Source organism: Gallinula chloropus (genome assembly GCF_964237585.1).
Source record: "Gallinula chloropus genome assembly, chromosome: 3".
NCBI lineage: Eukaryota > Metazoa > Chordata > Aves > Gruiformes > Rallidae > Gallinula > Gallinula chloropus.
The window spans coordinates 73,074,144-73,087,583 of record NC_140087.1 but is presented as its reverse complement, the minus strand read 5'-3'; the positions used below and the strand labels follow the sequence as shown (position 1 = coordinate 73,087,583).

Sequence of the window (13,440 nt, the reverse complement as noted above, 5' to 3'; positions counted from 1 at the left end):
CGTGAGGCAGGGAGAGGCAGGGAATGGGGGTTTTCAGTCAATTCCTCCAAAGTTGTCTTCCTTCTTAGCTGGGGGGGGGCGGGGGCATTCCATACACACACCCTTCCCCTGCAGCACCGTGGGGTCCCACCCATGGGAGATAGTCCTCCACGAACTTTTCCAGCGTGAATCCTCTCTATCAGGGAGTCATCTCCTCACCAATTTTCTCAGCGTGGCTCCCTTCCATGGGGTGCTGACCTTTGGGCCCAGACTGCTCCAGCCTGATCCCCCACAGAGTCACAATTCCCTGGCAGTAAACTGCAACAGCTTACTTCATATATCTGAGAGATTTTGTGTCTAGGCACCTTTGCTACTGGTTTTCCTGGCCAGTGTACCAGTATTTGCATTGCTGGAGCTGAGTGGGTCAAGACCTGGTACAGATGGGCTGGAGTAACATAAACATGCATCTCTCTTGTGCTGGTGTAAATGGTGCAAATCAACAAACAGCCTTCAGCAGTGAACAGCTGGTGTTTTTAAGAGAGCAGAATCAATTCTCCATGACCATGCCAAGGGGCGAAACAGTTGCTTGAATAGAGCATTTCCCAGCTATCAAAAATTTCTGGTTTTGCTTTTTTATTTGCATTTCCTTCCTTAGACTTACAGAGAAACAGTTGTGTTTGGCATCTGCACATGTGAATCCATCTACATTTGGAATTTGGAATTTAAAATGTATCACAACCTGCTTAACATCGGTTTCACTGTACGCATTCAGCATATATTTAATTGCTCTCCACAGTCATTCTTCATGTCTTACTCTGCAGCCCCACTAATTAAAGCCTTAGTTCGTTTTCTTTTTAAGGTCCAAACTCTCTTCACTCTGCAAAAAGGAAAAATATTAATCAAATGCCAGAGGTCTTCAAACTGTTGTATTTGTGCTGCAAGCTGGGATGATGACACAGGACTGTCCCCGACCAGCAGCCCGGGGTGCGTGCCGTTCTCATGCAGGAAACAAAGCTTTTCCACAGAGCTGAAATATGTCATTGCACGGCACGGGCTGTTTCCTTCTGCAGAAGCACTTATGAACACATCTTGCATTAAGCTTTCAGATTTCAATGCAATCACGGGCTAATAGTTTTCTGGTTTACATGCTTTTTTTTCCTTCCACAGTCCTAATCCTGAACATGAGATTTAGCTGCCCTGTTGTGAACTTCCTATTCTCCAAGTGTATAACTAATCTGAACAGAAAAATGAGTGCACATGGACAACACAACAGCGAGGTTACTCCTAAGCTTGGGGTGTTTTTTTTTTTGTTTTAGGTTTGGGGGGATTTGTTTTTGTTTGGGGTTCTTTTATGTTGTTATTTTATTTTGGGGTTTTGTTTTGTTACTTTAGTTTCCAATAGCACTTGCTTTGGAGCTGGCATGAGTTGAATGTAACTCATTACCTCATACAGCTGGGTCTGAAGAACATGCTGATACAACGATCTGACAGTGTTGTCTGCTGCTGAGGCAAAAACCTGAGTGGACAAACCGAGGAAAATAAATTGCAAAGCGCTGCTGCAGGGGGATGCCTGTCCTGCTGCAGACTGTAGCTGTACTGGGTTGAGTAGTGGCTGCAGTGCCCAGCATACCTGGGTAAGCAGGAACAGCAAAATACGGCACAGAGAGACAGGGCACTCTCTCTGCATGCAAAGGCATTGGCCTTGTGGTTCTCCTGTCTTCCACAGATGTGGCTACAGGATGTGCAGATGTTGTGTGCTGCAAGCATGGGTGATATCAGAGACTCAAGACCCACTCTCATTTCTTCCTCATTATTTGGGAAAAAAAGTCCCTGTTCCACTTACTGTGTTCAGTCTTGGACCATGGAGGTAAAGTGCATGGGGTTCAGTCTTCTTTTGGGATAATTAAATTATAATTTAATTTCTTGAGAAAGGATACCCATTACCTTTCCTTCTGAAGAAACCCAAAATCTAAATTTATCTCTGTTTTGTGTTTTGTTTTGTTTTAAATAAATTATATATAGCTTTAAAATTATGTAGGAAAAAAAAAAAAGCTTTTAGAAGATGAGACAGAGTGGCAGGTTGTTGTCAGCACTGCAAACCAACTGAGGCGATGCCCCTTGTGCTGGGAACTGCCAGAGACTGCTGAGGATGAAATTGAATTTTAAAACTGAATTTGGAAGGCAGAAAATCCTCTCAAGAAAATCTCCATGTTAATGTGTGGAAGTAATTTCCTCCCTTGTTAGATATTCTGGAGCAGGCAGGTATTTGATTTACATCTGCTGTCTCCTAGTGACATAAAACAGGGTTTGGTGATGCAGTCTCAATGAAGACACTGAAGGTCAGGGAACAACCAATCCCATTCATGCTCATACCTTAATACGCAGATGTTTAGGCATATTTTGGATATTAGGCACCCAAAGATGAAGATGGCTCCATGTTGGATTTTGAAAGGGAAAATGTCTTGCTTTGACTTGCTGTCAGTGCCAAGAGCAGCAAAGGCCACCTACCTGTCACATGGCCCGATGCTGCGAAGGCTGAAGTCAATGCAGAGTATCACAGCTCACCCATTCAACCTCGATTTGCTGCAAATACCACTGTGCAAGTCAAACCAGAGAGCTGGGTGGAGTTTCCAGGGTCCAGTTTACCTCTGAAGGAGTGTAACGCTAGACCCTCACTTTCCCTTGGGTGGGACCACAGTGCATTTTTCCTGCTTCTGGGAAATGGGGACTCCAACTGAATGGTCAGAAAGACCTCAGTGCTGAAAGGGGCTCAGTGGTCCCAGTTCCCATCCTGGAAGCTGTGCATATAGCCAAAGTCGCCTGACAGCTCCCAGATTCAAAATTTCAGGGAACAGGAGACTGCCACTCCAGAGAAAAGTGACTGGAGAGGCATCTAATGATGCTTCTTCCTGGCAGTTCTTCCCCTACTTTTTCCATAAACCAGAGAGAACATTATCATCTATGACTTCTTGTAGACATGTCTATCTCACAGAATCACAGAGTTAGAGAAGCTTAGGGGTTGGAAGGGACCTCTGAAGATCATCTAAGTCCAACCCCCCTGACAAAGCAGGATCACCTAGAGCAGGCTGCACAGGACAGCATCCAGGCGGGTTCTGAATGTCTCCAGAGAAGGAGACTCCACAGCCTCTCTGGGCAGACTGTCACAGTGTCTGCCACCCTCACAGCAAAGAAGTTCCTCCTCATTTTTAGATGGAACTTCCTATATTCAAGTTTATGCCCACTGCCTCTTGTCCTGTCACTGGGCACCACTGAAAAAATACTGACCCCACCCTCCCTGACCCTCATTCCTCAAGTACTTGCAAGTATTGATAAGATCCCCCCTCAGTCTTCTCTAGGCTAAAAAGGCTCAGGTCCCTCAGCCTTTCTTCATTAGAGAGTTGTTCTAGTCCCTTAATCATCTTTGTAGCCCTTTTTTGTACCCTCTCCAGTAGCTCCCTGTCCTTCATTAACCAGGAAATCCAGAAATGCACACAGTATTCCAGGTGAGGGCTCCCCAGGGCAGAGCAGAGAGGGAGGAGAACCTCCCTCAGCCTCCTGGCCACACTTTTCCTGATGCACCCCAGGATACCATTAGCTTTCTTGGCCATGAGGACACATTCCTTGCTCATAGTTAGCCTGTTGTCCACCAGGACTCATAGGGCTTTTTCCACAGAGCTCCTTCCCAGCAGGTGACCCCTAACCTGTACTGGCACATGGGGTTAAAAAGCATCTCCAGTAAGATGTGTTTGTGACAGGTCAGCCCAGCACCATAAGCATAACTGAAATGCTGGACTTCACAGCTGTCACGATGTCATTTTTAATGTGTATGTGAACCTGGTTAAGTCGCACTTAACCAGCTAAGTGGCACTTATCCCATGCGGTTGTGCAAAACCCGGTGGGAAGCCAAGCAGCCAGCATACAAGCAGCCAGCTGACTTTGCCAGTGGGGCTAACCCTCATTTTTCCTGCAGCACTCCAGTAAAACACCCAGTAACGTCTGTATCAGTGACAGACTGCAGCCCTTTATAGTCTCCATCAATGTGAACAGGCCAAGCTCAGCTAAATTGTTGTGCTAAACTTTTTAGTAAGCAATTAACCCCGAATTATCAACAACAGGCAGTTATGGTGATGGTAATTTCTTTCTCATGAAAGACATAACAGCCAGTTGCAGAGTTATTAAGGGGAGAGCGCTGAACAGGGCAGATGAACAGCATGTGCTGCCGTGGAATTAATAGGAGGGATGATGGTGGCGAGTGCAGGCTCCTGCGGGGTGGTTACGGTTCCAGGGGGCTGCGATCGCTGCAGAAAGACACTTGCTTTGGCAAGAGCAGCATGTACTCAGCGGTAGATGGATGGAAGTCAGAAGCGGGTGGTAATGAGGAGTGTTAAAAATAAATCCAGCCTAATTACGTTAGGGAAGAAAAATAATAAAGAAGATGTGAACCTGACAGCGCGGCTACCGGCAACGGTTTAGTTCCAGCAGTTACCCTGGGGACAGGAACTTCAGACACTGGGAAGCCGTCAGATGAAGTGACCTGCTGTGCACTCTGTGCTCCCTAACTGGACTGTACCAGCACCCATTTTCTGAAGCTGTGAGCTCACCAGTTTTAGAAAGGAGGGTCTCCTTTTTTTAAAAAAAAAAAAACCATAACCCAAAAACATGGTAACACCTAAAAATATTAGCTAATTCTTAAAAAAATCTTATTAGTTACCATGTTTGTACAGGAGCATTCATGTGCACTTGTGAATTCTGGTCGAGTGAAAGATGGTGAGGTGACATGCCTGGGACTGAGGCAGATAAACACATTGTGCAGGTAGCGATGTGGACCCCCTCAGTGTCCCTCTCTACCCACTTCCATGGACCATTTATCAGCAGAATTAGTTGCAACAGTATTAGTTACCAAATAAAAAAAATAATTAAAAAATAATACAGAGGCAATCTAAAAGAGCTGCTGGACCCCCCAAACCAGGAAGCTTGTTTTGTTTTCCCTCCCTGCCTCTTCACTTTTTTTTGTATTAAGAAAACAGCTTCCTCTGTTCTTACTGGAGAACATGGGGAACCTCTCCAGGTACCCCCTGGACTTTATTAAAATTTAAGTTGCTTTTTTTCCCCAAGTTTCTGTTTAACATATTTCATCAGTTGACTCCAGTTTTTCTGAGTTACAAAATGTTCCCATATAGCAGCTCCCCTGCCCCGCAGACAGCCCCTTTGCCTGGCTGAGGAAAGCTGCCTCGAGCATCCCTGTCAAGCTTAGCCATCCGATTCCTGTATGGGCTCTATGCCAATTATTAAAAGTCTGCTCTGACACCCAGACAGCAAGTAATTCAGTCTCAAGCTAATGTCCTTCCTGTTATTGTTACATAACATACCTTAGTGTCCTGGAAAAACGGGCTGGAGGAACAGGCTGTATGCTACTTTAAAAGGGTGGTGACAAGAGAAAGCAATAATGCATGAAAGAAATAACACACCTGATTCTGGGGGTAGGAAGGATTTGTGTCTATTCTGGTTGTGCACCCTGGCCTGGGAGAGTGATAGGCGAAGTGGGGCCTGTCTCCCCTCTTGCCATAATACAATTCCTTTACGGATTCAACTGTGTTGAAGGGCCTGGACATCCGCTTGATGATGGAAGATGCTCATGGGTTTGGGGCAGATGGGGCTTTCTGGTTCTTCCTGCCTGAGTCCTCCCTGAGAATCCACGGGAGCTCAAGAACAAGAGCTTGAGGTGTTTTTCTCTCAGCTGTGCCGCTCCACCTCTGACAGCTGATGTGGTAAGCTCTGCTACCATCCCCAGCACAGAGAGGAAAAAACAGCTTTTGGGCATAGGAGGCAAGATTTTCATAAACATGACAATGGCCTCTGCGCTGCAGTGCCTGAGCTGCTGTTTTTCCTTCAACTTCGCAGTTGTGTTCGGATAATTGCTGAGAGAAGATTTACGTCACCTAGTGCACAGGGGAGTATTAGAAGGGCTGCATTCATTTAACTGCCTAAGATGGACACGAAGCCCAGAAAATCCCAAATTTGGATTTGTCACAGAGCAAAGTTCTGAAATCAATGTCACGTTAATATAACAGGGTTTAATTCACAGGATTTTACTGGAGTTCAGCCCACACTTACAGGAAAAGCTGCTGTTGCTGGAACAGAGAGGATTTCTGGCTGTGATTTTTCACAACTGCTGGCCAGTTTTCCCAGTACCAACATTTTGGAATTCATCTATATGGGGAAAACCGTGCATCAGCCATCTCACAAACTGGGAACCACACAGAAACAGGATGAATAGGAGCCCCCAGAGCTCCTATAGGACATCTTGGCTCAGTGTTTTCCTGGCCCCTATTAATTTTAAATGGTCTGAAAAATCTCTCATAACACGTTTTTTCATATCTTCCTTAGATCATCTCCCCCTGGTTGTGACCATCCCTATGGGTAGAAGGGTTTTCCTAATATCTAACCCAATTCTCTCATGCTGCAATTAAGTCCATTCTTCTTGTCCTACTTACATGGATAATTCCCTTCTTTGCAAAATCTGCTTCTGATGGAAAAACAAATTTCTGTGTCCCTTCTGGTCTCCTGTTGTTCACACTGAACTATGTGATCTCTAAAGTGACCTGTGAGAACAGGCTCTTCCAAACTTCTAATAATTCTTGATTCGCTCTGCTTGGCTTCCCTCCAGCTACCTCACATTTCCCTTGAAGAGGAAAGAATTTGCTCAACATTTGACACGCTGCTCTGGCTGAGGCCTTGCTAGTGCTGAGCTGAGCCGAAGGATTGCTTCATGCATTTTATGTTATACTTCTGTATAAATATCCCCCTATTGACATTTAATGTTTTCACAACAGCCACGGGCACATGGGTTGTCCAGCTTCACTCATATGCTGCTTCTTCTTCTCTCCCCAACAAGGGGGTTTGGTTTTGCTCACATCCAGCTAGCTCAGGCAAAGCCAGCTTACGGTCTGTGTAAGATGTGCTCATCCTCCCCTCTGGTTTCATTTGTACGGCAAACATACGGTCATGATCTTGCCGGCTCCTCAGTCTCTAAGGGCCCTAAGAGCATCTGCTCTCCTGAAGGTTTGGCTGCTGGGGCTCAGGACTTGAGGCGACCTGAGTTCTCAGGCCAGGGAGCCGTAGAAGTCTCCAGGATGGGAGGGTACCTGCGGGCACCTAGAGGCAGCCCTCAGCCCAAGGCATCAGCTTGTGGGTCGGGCACGGGTGCAGACCCTGGGCCAGGCAGACCTCTGAGGAGAATGCAAGCCCCATGGGGAAAAAACCAAACAGCAGGAAGTCCTTTCTTTCCCCCAGATATTCAAGCATGCAAAACCCCCAAACTCAGTCACACAAGTAATCCCCCCAAAACACCCCTTCAGGAAGTCTTACATATCTTCAGCAAAAACCGGTAAAAACCTCTCAGTTACCTCTGCAAGTTATGCTGAGTACAGTGCTATCAAAAGTCTACCAAGCAATATTAATACATCAGCATTTTCTAGTGTATTTGCAGTTCTGTATTTTTTAAAATAAAAACAGCCTAACAAGCCATAATTTTACTTAAGTTACCCTGTCTGGCTCCCTTAACCACGTGTCTGCAATGCAACACATACAGCACAGTAAATCTGTAAAACCGTAGAGCTCCAAATATTAATCAATCAGAAGCTTTCATAACAGAAACTAAAAAATGGAAATCCAGAAGTTGAATATGAAACAAAATTTCACAAGCTGCTAAAAGACCAGCTAAGACAGATTTCATAACCTTTTATAAGGCTTCTAAAGTAAATTAAGTACTTTTCAATGACATTATGAAAAGAAAAAAATCACTTAACTGACTGTAGGCTTGAGATGTGCTTCAATTCAAGGCTGGTCATACAGAACTCTTGCCGTGTTTCCTGGGGTGACAATCCAGAACTTTAGCTGGTTGTGCAAACACCTCTGCAAAGCATAGGACCTAAAAAGGAAGGGGCAGCAAAGAAAGTACTAATACCTGATAGATGTGGCTCTGGGATAAGCCTGAAGATACTATTGCAACCGTGAGAATTTTAGCAGAATAAAGGAATATGCAAGTCTGATGTAAGCAAGCATGAAGGGTAATGGGAAATATGTCTTATCTTTCAATACCAATCAGTACGTTCTCATCAATAGCAACACAGAATAATTGAGATTCTTGTAATAACTGCCTCTCCATTACACAGTTTTTAGTCTCCGTTTGCTTCTTGCTGTCATACACAGTTGCTGACAGGATGCTAATAAACACTTTCTTGAATGGTTGTCGTGCATCTGTCATCCTCCTAGCCTGACTCATGAACCCGCTAGATGCTACACAGCTATCTGAACAATCGTGAAATAAAAGGGAGCGACTCGTAGCAATCCTCTATTTAGAGCAATAGAGCTATTGCTGGCTTACCCTGTGCTTTAAATCAGAGTTCAGCCTAATTTTTTCCTTTGCTTTGGATTACCCCATGTGATGGCAATCTCTCTCACTAGCATATGGCATGTTCTTCCTGCAAACGCTGCCAGTTTAACCTGTGCTTCGTTTGCGCGGTACCAAAAATAAGATGAGAAAATCTGCTTGGCTCTGGAGAAGCAGATGAAAGAGCCAGGAGTTTTCCTGACAGATCAGGAAAAGCCTGCAATGCCACAAAGGTGATCTATTTGTACAGGCTTTAGCACAATTCTCTGGCGTAGCACGCAGAGGAGAGTAAAGCCTCTGCAGAGGCCACGTAGCATCTCCAGAAGCCATGCCACCGCCACACTCACTGCATGCGCTCTGCGTCACTGAAACCACTCCTTCTGCTTTTAGCTAGATGATGAATATACAGTTGAAAATGCCACAGAGAGGGTGTTCTGCTGCCACCTCAGCCTTCGGGTGGGAGCTGGCAAAAGGAGCAAGGAAGAGAAAAAAAGGCCAGTCAGGTAAATCAAAAGAACCAAAACTGAACTTTATTGTTGGTTGGTTTTTTTTTTTAAGTATTCTACAATAATGGCTCAGAATACTACCACAACGTACAGGGACAAGGCAGTGTTCTGGGCTATGACTGTAGATTACTCTAGTATGTATGTATTTGTAAGAGCTTAAGAAAGGTTGAAGCAGGGCAGTTCAAAGTTTCTCAAGCACTTATTTCATATTTTTAACATTTTCTAGATCTGTCATATAATAGCAGGATTTATCAAATGCAATGTAGTCACAGCAGTCTTGCATAAATACAAATATCAATACTTCACCTTGAATAGTGTATATGATATAAATTCTGCCTTACCTTTAAAAAAATCTCCAGATCATTATGTGACCTGGGAGTCTTTCCTTTTCTTTCTCTTTAAGAGTTTTTAAATATATATATATATATTTATATATATTTGCTATCATACATCAAAGTATATACAAACCCCATCATTTCTGTTGTATTTTCTGCAGACATGGTCTGAAACAAAATCACTGACAACTAAATCAAAAGCTTCCTGGTTAATGTGGGAGAGCCAAAGAGGATCTTTCCTCTTCTGTCTTTCAATACTAGTAGTTTTCTAAACTTTTAAGGATTCTTTGTAAACTAGAGGTCCATAGATCATTTAAAGCAGTCTTTATAAGCAAATTTACATACTTTGACATGCTTTTGTGAGGCAGTTAGTATCAAACCAATAGTATTTCTTACAGAACCATATGACTTTCTGCTATGCAGATATACATTTAACTTCTAAAAAGCCACAGTTCTTTTTCTACATCTGCTCTCATCAAATCCCCAGGATTCATTCATAAAACTGCTGCTGTTCCAAATGCTGATGCTGTTATCCCCGCTGTGGATTCAGATGTACACCCAGTCCGGTGACACCATTGCGTGGAAGATTGGTAAGTAGGAAAATACCCTCCCCAAATCTGCAGATAGTCTTTTCTATCTCTAAATGCTCATGAGTCATTTCACCCCACAGTGCAGTGCGATGAAGACATGTCTCTGCGCAGGCTAAGGGTCTTCCTCCATCAATGGAATCTCTAGGGGAAAAAAAAAAGGAAGAGCATTGATTGCTGATTGCAATGTCCCTTTATACTTTTGCAGAGTATTAGTATGAGTGATTCAACAAAACTAGAGGTGGGCATTATAAAAATCTGAACAAGACATGTGCTATTGCCAGCTGTAGCCCCACTTACACCGTAACACCTACATGAAAATTAACTTACAACCACACAGATTTTCTAAGACAGGCTAGACCCGCTAAAACCTAAATGCACACATCGTTTCTGCTACACTGAAACAGCACTCAGAGTAAGCAGGGGACTTTTATTGGTAATTTCTCTCTCTTCCTTCTATCTGTGCTCTTCCTGCTGCGATACCATTAAATGTTAGCCCTAACCCTATCATGCAGGAAGACTTCCTCTACCCAGATCCTCACCTGCACTGAACTTTGGACACTGAGCGTCAAGCTCTTTGCCTAGTGACTCTCAGCGACTGCAGAGAGCAGGATGAGAGCCACTCCTAAATGTCTCCAAGGAGAGCTCTCAAGCTTATCATGACGAGCAGCACAGCAGCACGCCACGCAGCTCCACCAGAACTCAATGAAATGGAATCAGTACATGCTCATGTTTGATTTAAAAGCAGACAATAATACAGGGCAATCTACCTTTTCATGCATGGTCCTGTGGGCACTGGCCCCTTATGCTGTGACTCCCGTGTCCACGGCATAATGCCTACGTGCCTCAGCATGAACAGTTTGCTGTATGCACAGGCACGATGAGTTTGTTAACAGAGGCTTTGTTAAAAAAGACTGATAGTTTTGGCTGCCTATGAAAACATGATTTGCTTTATATTTTAAGCAGAAAATCCTGTTCTTTCCTGTGAAAGCCACAGCACACGAGGGAGTTCTGAATGTAGGAGCTGAGGAACAGATGAACAGAGCAACACAGGTAGGATGATGGCTGGCTTTGGTGCTGAACACAAGCACCTGCTGACATCCCTGTTTTTATGGGGTCTGGCCAGGAACCTTCTGGCCTGGGATTCATATCCCTCACACCACAGCTAGCAAGGATGTATCACAGGCACGAAGCTCCATGACCACGGAGTAGTGTGGTTTAAAAACTGTTCAAATTAAGATGGGAACAAAACCGTGGAGAAAGTATGAGCAAGTCAACTGGGTTTATTCCTGCCCTGACAGTACAAACAAATGATGGCCTCCGTGTGCAGACTCACCTATTGCACCCATGCAAGACTCACCATCTGCAATATCGATCCGCGGACTCGTGGATGCAGCTTCCTCAGCAGCACTGTGGGATATGTCAGTTCGATCTGAACCAGGAAGCGCTGCTGCTTGGCATGCTGGGGATGGGTACAAACTTTGGAGCAGCTCCGAGGAGGTCGACCTACTGTCACAGGTCTCAAATTCACTAGGCAGTGTGTCTGTAATCCTGGGGCCAGGGTAAGCAGGAGGATTCTGATCTTCTGTCTGCAAAATATGCCCCTGGTCTGTGATAGCTGAGTATCTGGGTGCCAGAGCATTCAAACCGCTGCTTACAGCTTCATCGTAGGAAGGCAGCATGACAGGAACGCCATCCACCACCACAAAGTCGGGGTCACCCATGGAGCCCTCCTGGTTGCCTCTACGTCAAACACAGATGAGTTATCACAGAAAGCAAGAGCATGTCAGAAGCACCTTGGAGCATCTGCTGAACTTTACAAGTAAACACAGAACTTTTCTAATCACGCAAAATGAAGCTACAGGGTCATTAACATTCAGAGAAATGTTTGCTTCCCGGGTTTGCAAAACTCTGCTCAGGTTGGCAGGTGGAATCTGTTACCAGCAGAAAAAAAGAAACTGGAAATGTGAAGCCTGGTTTCGAGAAGGGAAGAAAAACAGGTGCTTGGAATAGATAAGCAGCACCATTTGCTGTGCCATGCACAGTAGGTATCGTGGATATAAGATCACGGATGTAGTTCACCAGTCAAAAGTGTCTGAAACCCTGCAAACATGTGTGATAGAGCACAACAGCCCATGTAAATAGGCACTGAGCTGACTGCTCCTGGATGACAGGGCTTTGGTGGCCCAGGTCTTACTTTCAAAAGATGAAAGTAAGAAAGGTTCCTTAACCAATAACAAGCTGGTTTCTTTATTAAGCAAAACACTTCTATTAATTGGGAAGAACTGTTAAGCCCTAAAGTATCTGTTTAGTAGCCAGTTACATCACAGTAGAGACCTATCTGCAGGGAATCAATCCCAGGTACCTTTAGGACATGAAAACATCTGAAACATAGAGGACAGAAAGCCATTGCAATAAGCTAGAGAAGTATGGGTTATAAAGGTATCCGTAGCGCAACCCATCACCCTGAAGATCTTCCTAGTTGTATACGTATACGTATGCTACTCCTCATACACTCTGTATATATATTCACACATTCCTTATGTAATTTGCATACTTTTATGTACACATTTCATTGAGATCACCAAGTCCTTTCTGCTGCATCTATTTACTGACACAGTGCTTCTGCATCTCTGTTTTCTACGCACGGCAAAATAAAGACATGAGGAAAAGCAAGCACAGGAAAGGAGGAGTCACACAGCGAAGGTCAGCAGCAAGCTGAGCAGAGTGAGAGCTGGAAACAAATCTAAACCCAGAGGCAGTACGAGCTTTGCCGAAAACTCCGCGTGCCTGCCTTTGTTTTTCCAGTTGTTAAGATAAAAATAACAATACCCACCTACCCGTCTCATGAGGAGTGCTGTGAGAATCACTGACAAATGCTCATAGCTGCATGGTATTTTATGGAAATAAAGGAAGATGTAGGAGATGTTTATGAATCACGATGAAAATAACACTCATGAAGGGGAAAGCAAACTTTTAATATAAATTTGTCCGTTGAGAAAAAGAAAAACTTTCTTAAAACTTACATTACTAAGTCTACAGTAGCTAAAAAAGTAATTCCCCCAGCACCTGAAAGTGAGTATTTAAAAATATTGTCAGCTATTTTTACATGCAGAAGCAGTAATTCTCAGTAGCAGAGCTTTAATTACTTCCAAAGTGAATCTGGCAAACTTTTATCATAGATGTGGAAAGGCTACTGTGGGGTTCCAGGGGTGCCCTTTCCACGCTGGTGGCTCAGAGACCTTGGCTCAGAGCAGAAACAGCCATCTGTGAGGCTCATGAGCTGCTATGACCCTCAGAAAGGAGCGCTGAATGTAAAGACTGAATCAAGGTCCTCAATCTTAAAACAAAAAAAGAAAAAAAGAGTCCAAACCTGGGAAGGAAATGTGTCTTGAATTTGGTCTGGAACATCCTGGCTAAAATAACCAGTAGCAGTACTAATAAAACACTGGTAGCAGTAAACGCCACTATTTTCCATGTAGTCAGGAGGGTCTCCTGCGTATTTGGCCAGGTTTGTTCTGTAACAAGAAGGCAATAAAAGAGTTGTGCTTGATTATTACTGTTATTATTTTGTTTTAATACTGCAACAATACTCAGAAGTGCTTATTAGGACATCTTTTACACTTATGTTGTAAAAACAC

General features: G+C 44.1%; 1 protein-coding gene across 1 annotated transcript in view; it reads right to left on the bottom strand.

Moving 5' to 3' along the window:
* Positions 1–9,598: 9,598 nt before the first annotated feature.
* The window catches only part of SUSD4 (sushi domain containing 4), a gene marked incomplete at its 5' end in the record, with an annotated part of 77,265 nt that continues 73,423 nt past the window's right edge, over positions 9,599–13,440 (bottom strand). The window contains 3 exons of the mRNA XM_084262452.1: positions 9,599–9,943; positions 11,160–11,542; positions 13,173–13,317. Coding sequence (XP_084118578.1) covers positions 9,915–9,943; positions 11,160–11,542; positions 13,173–13,317 — 557 coding nt within the window. The 3' untranslated portion in view covers positions 9,599–9,914. The remainder of the gene's footprint in view (positions 9,944–11,159; positions 11,543–13,172; positions 13,318–13,440) is intronic.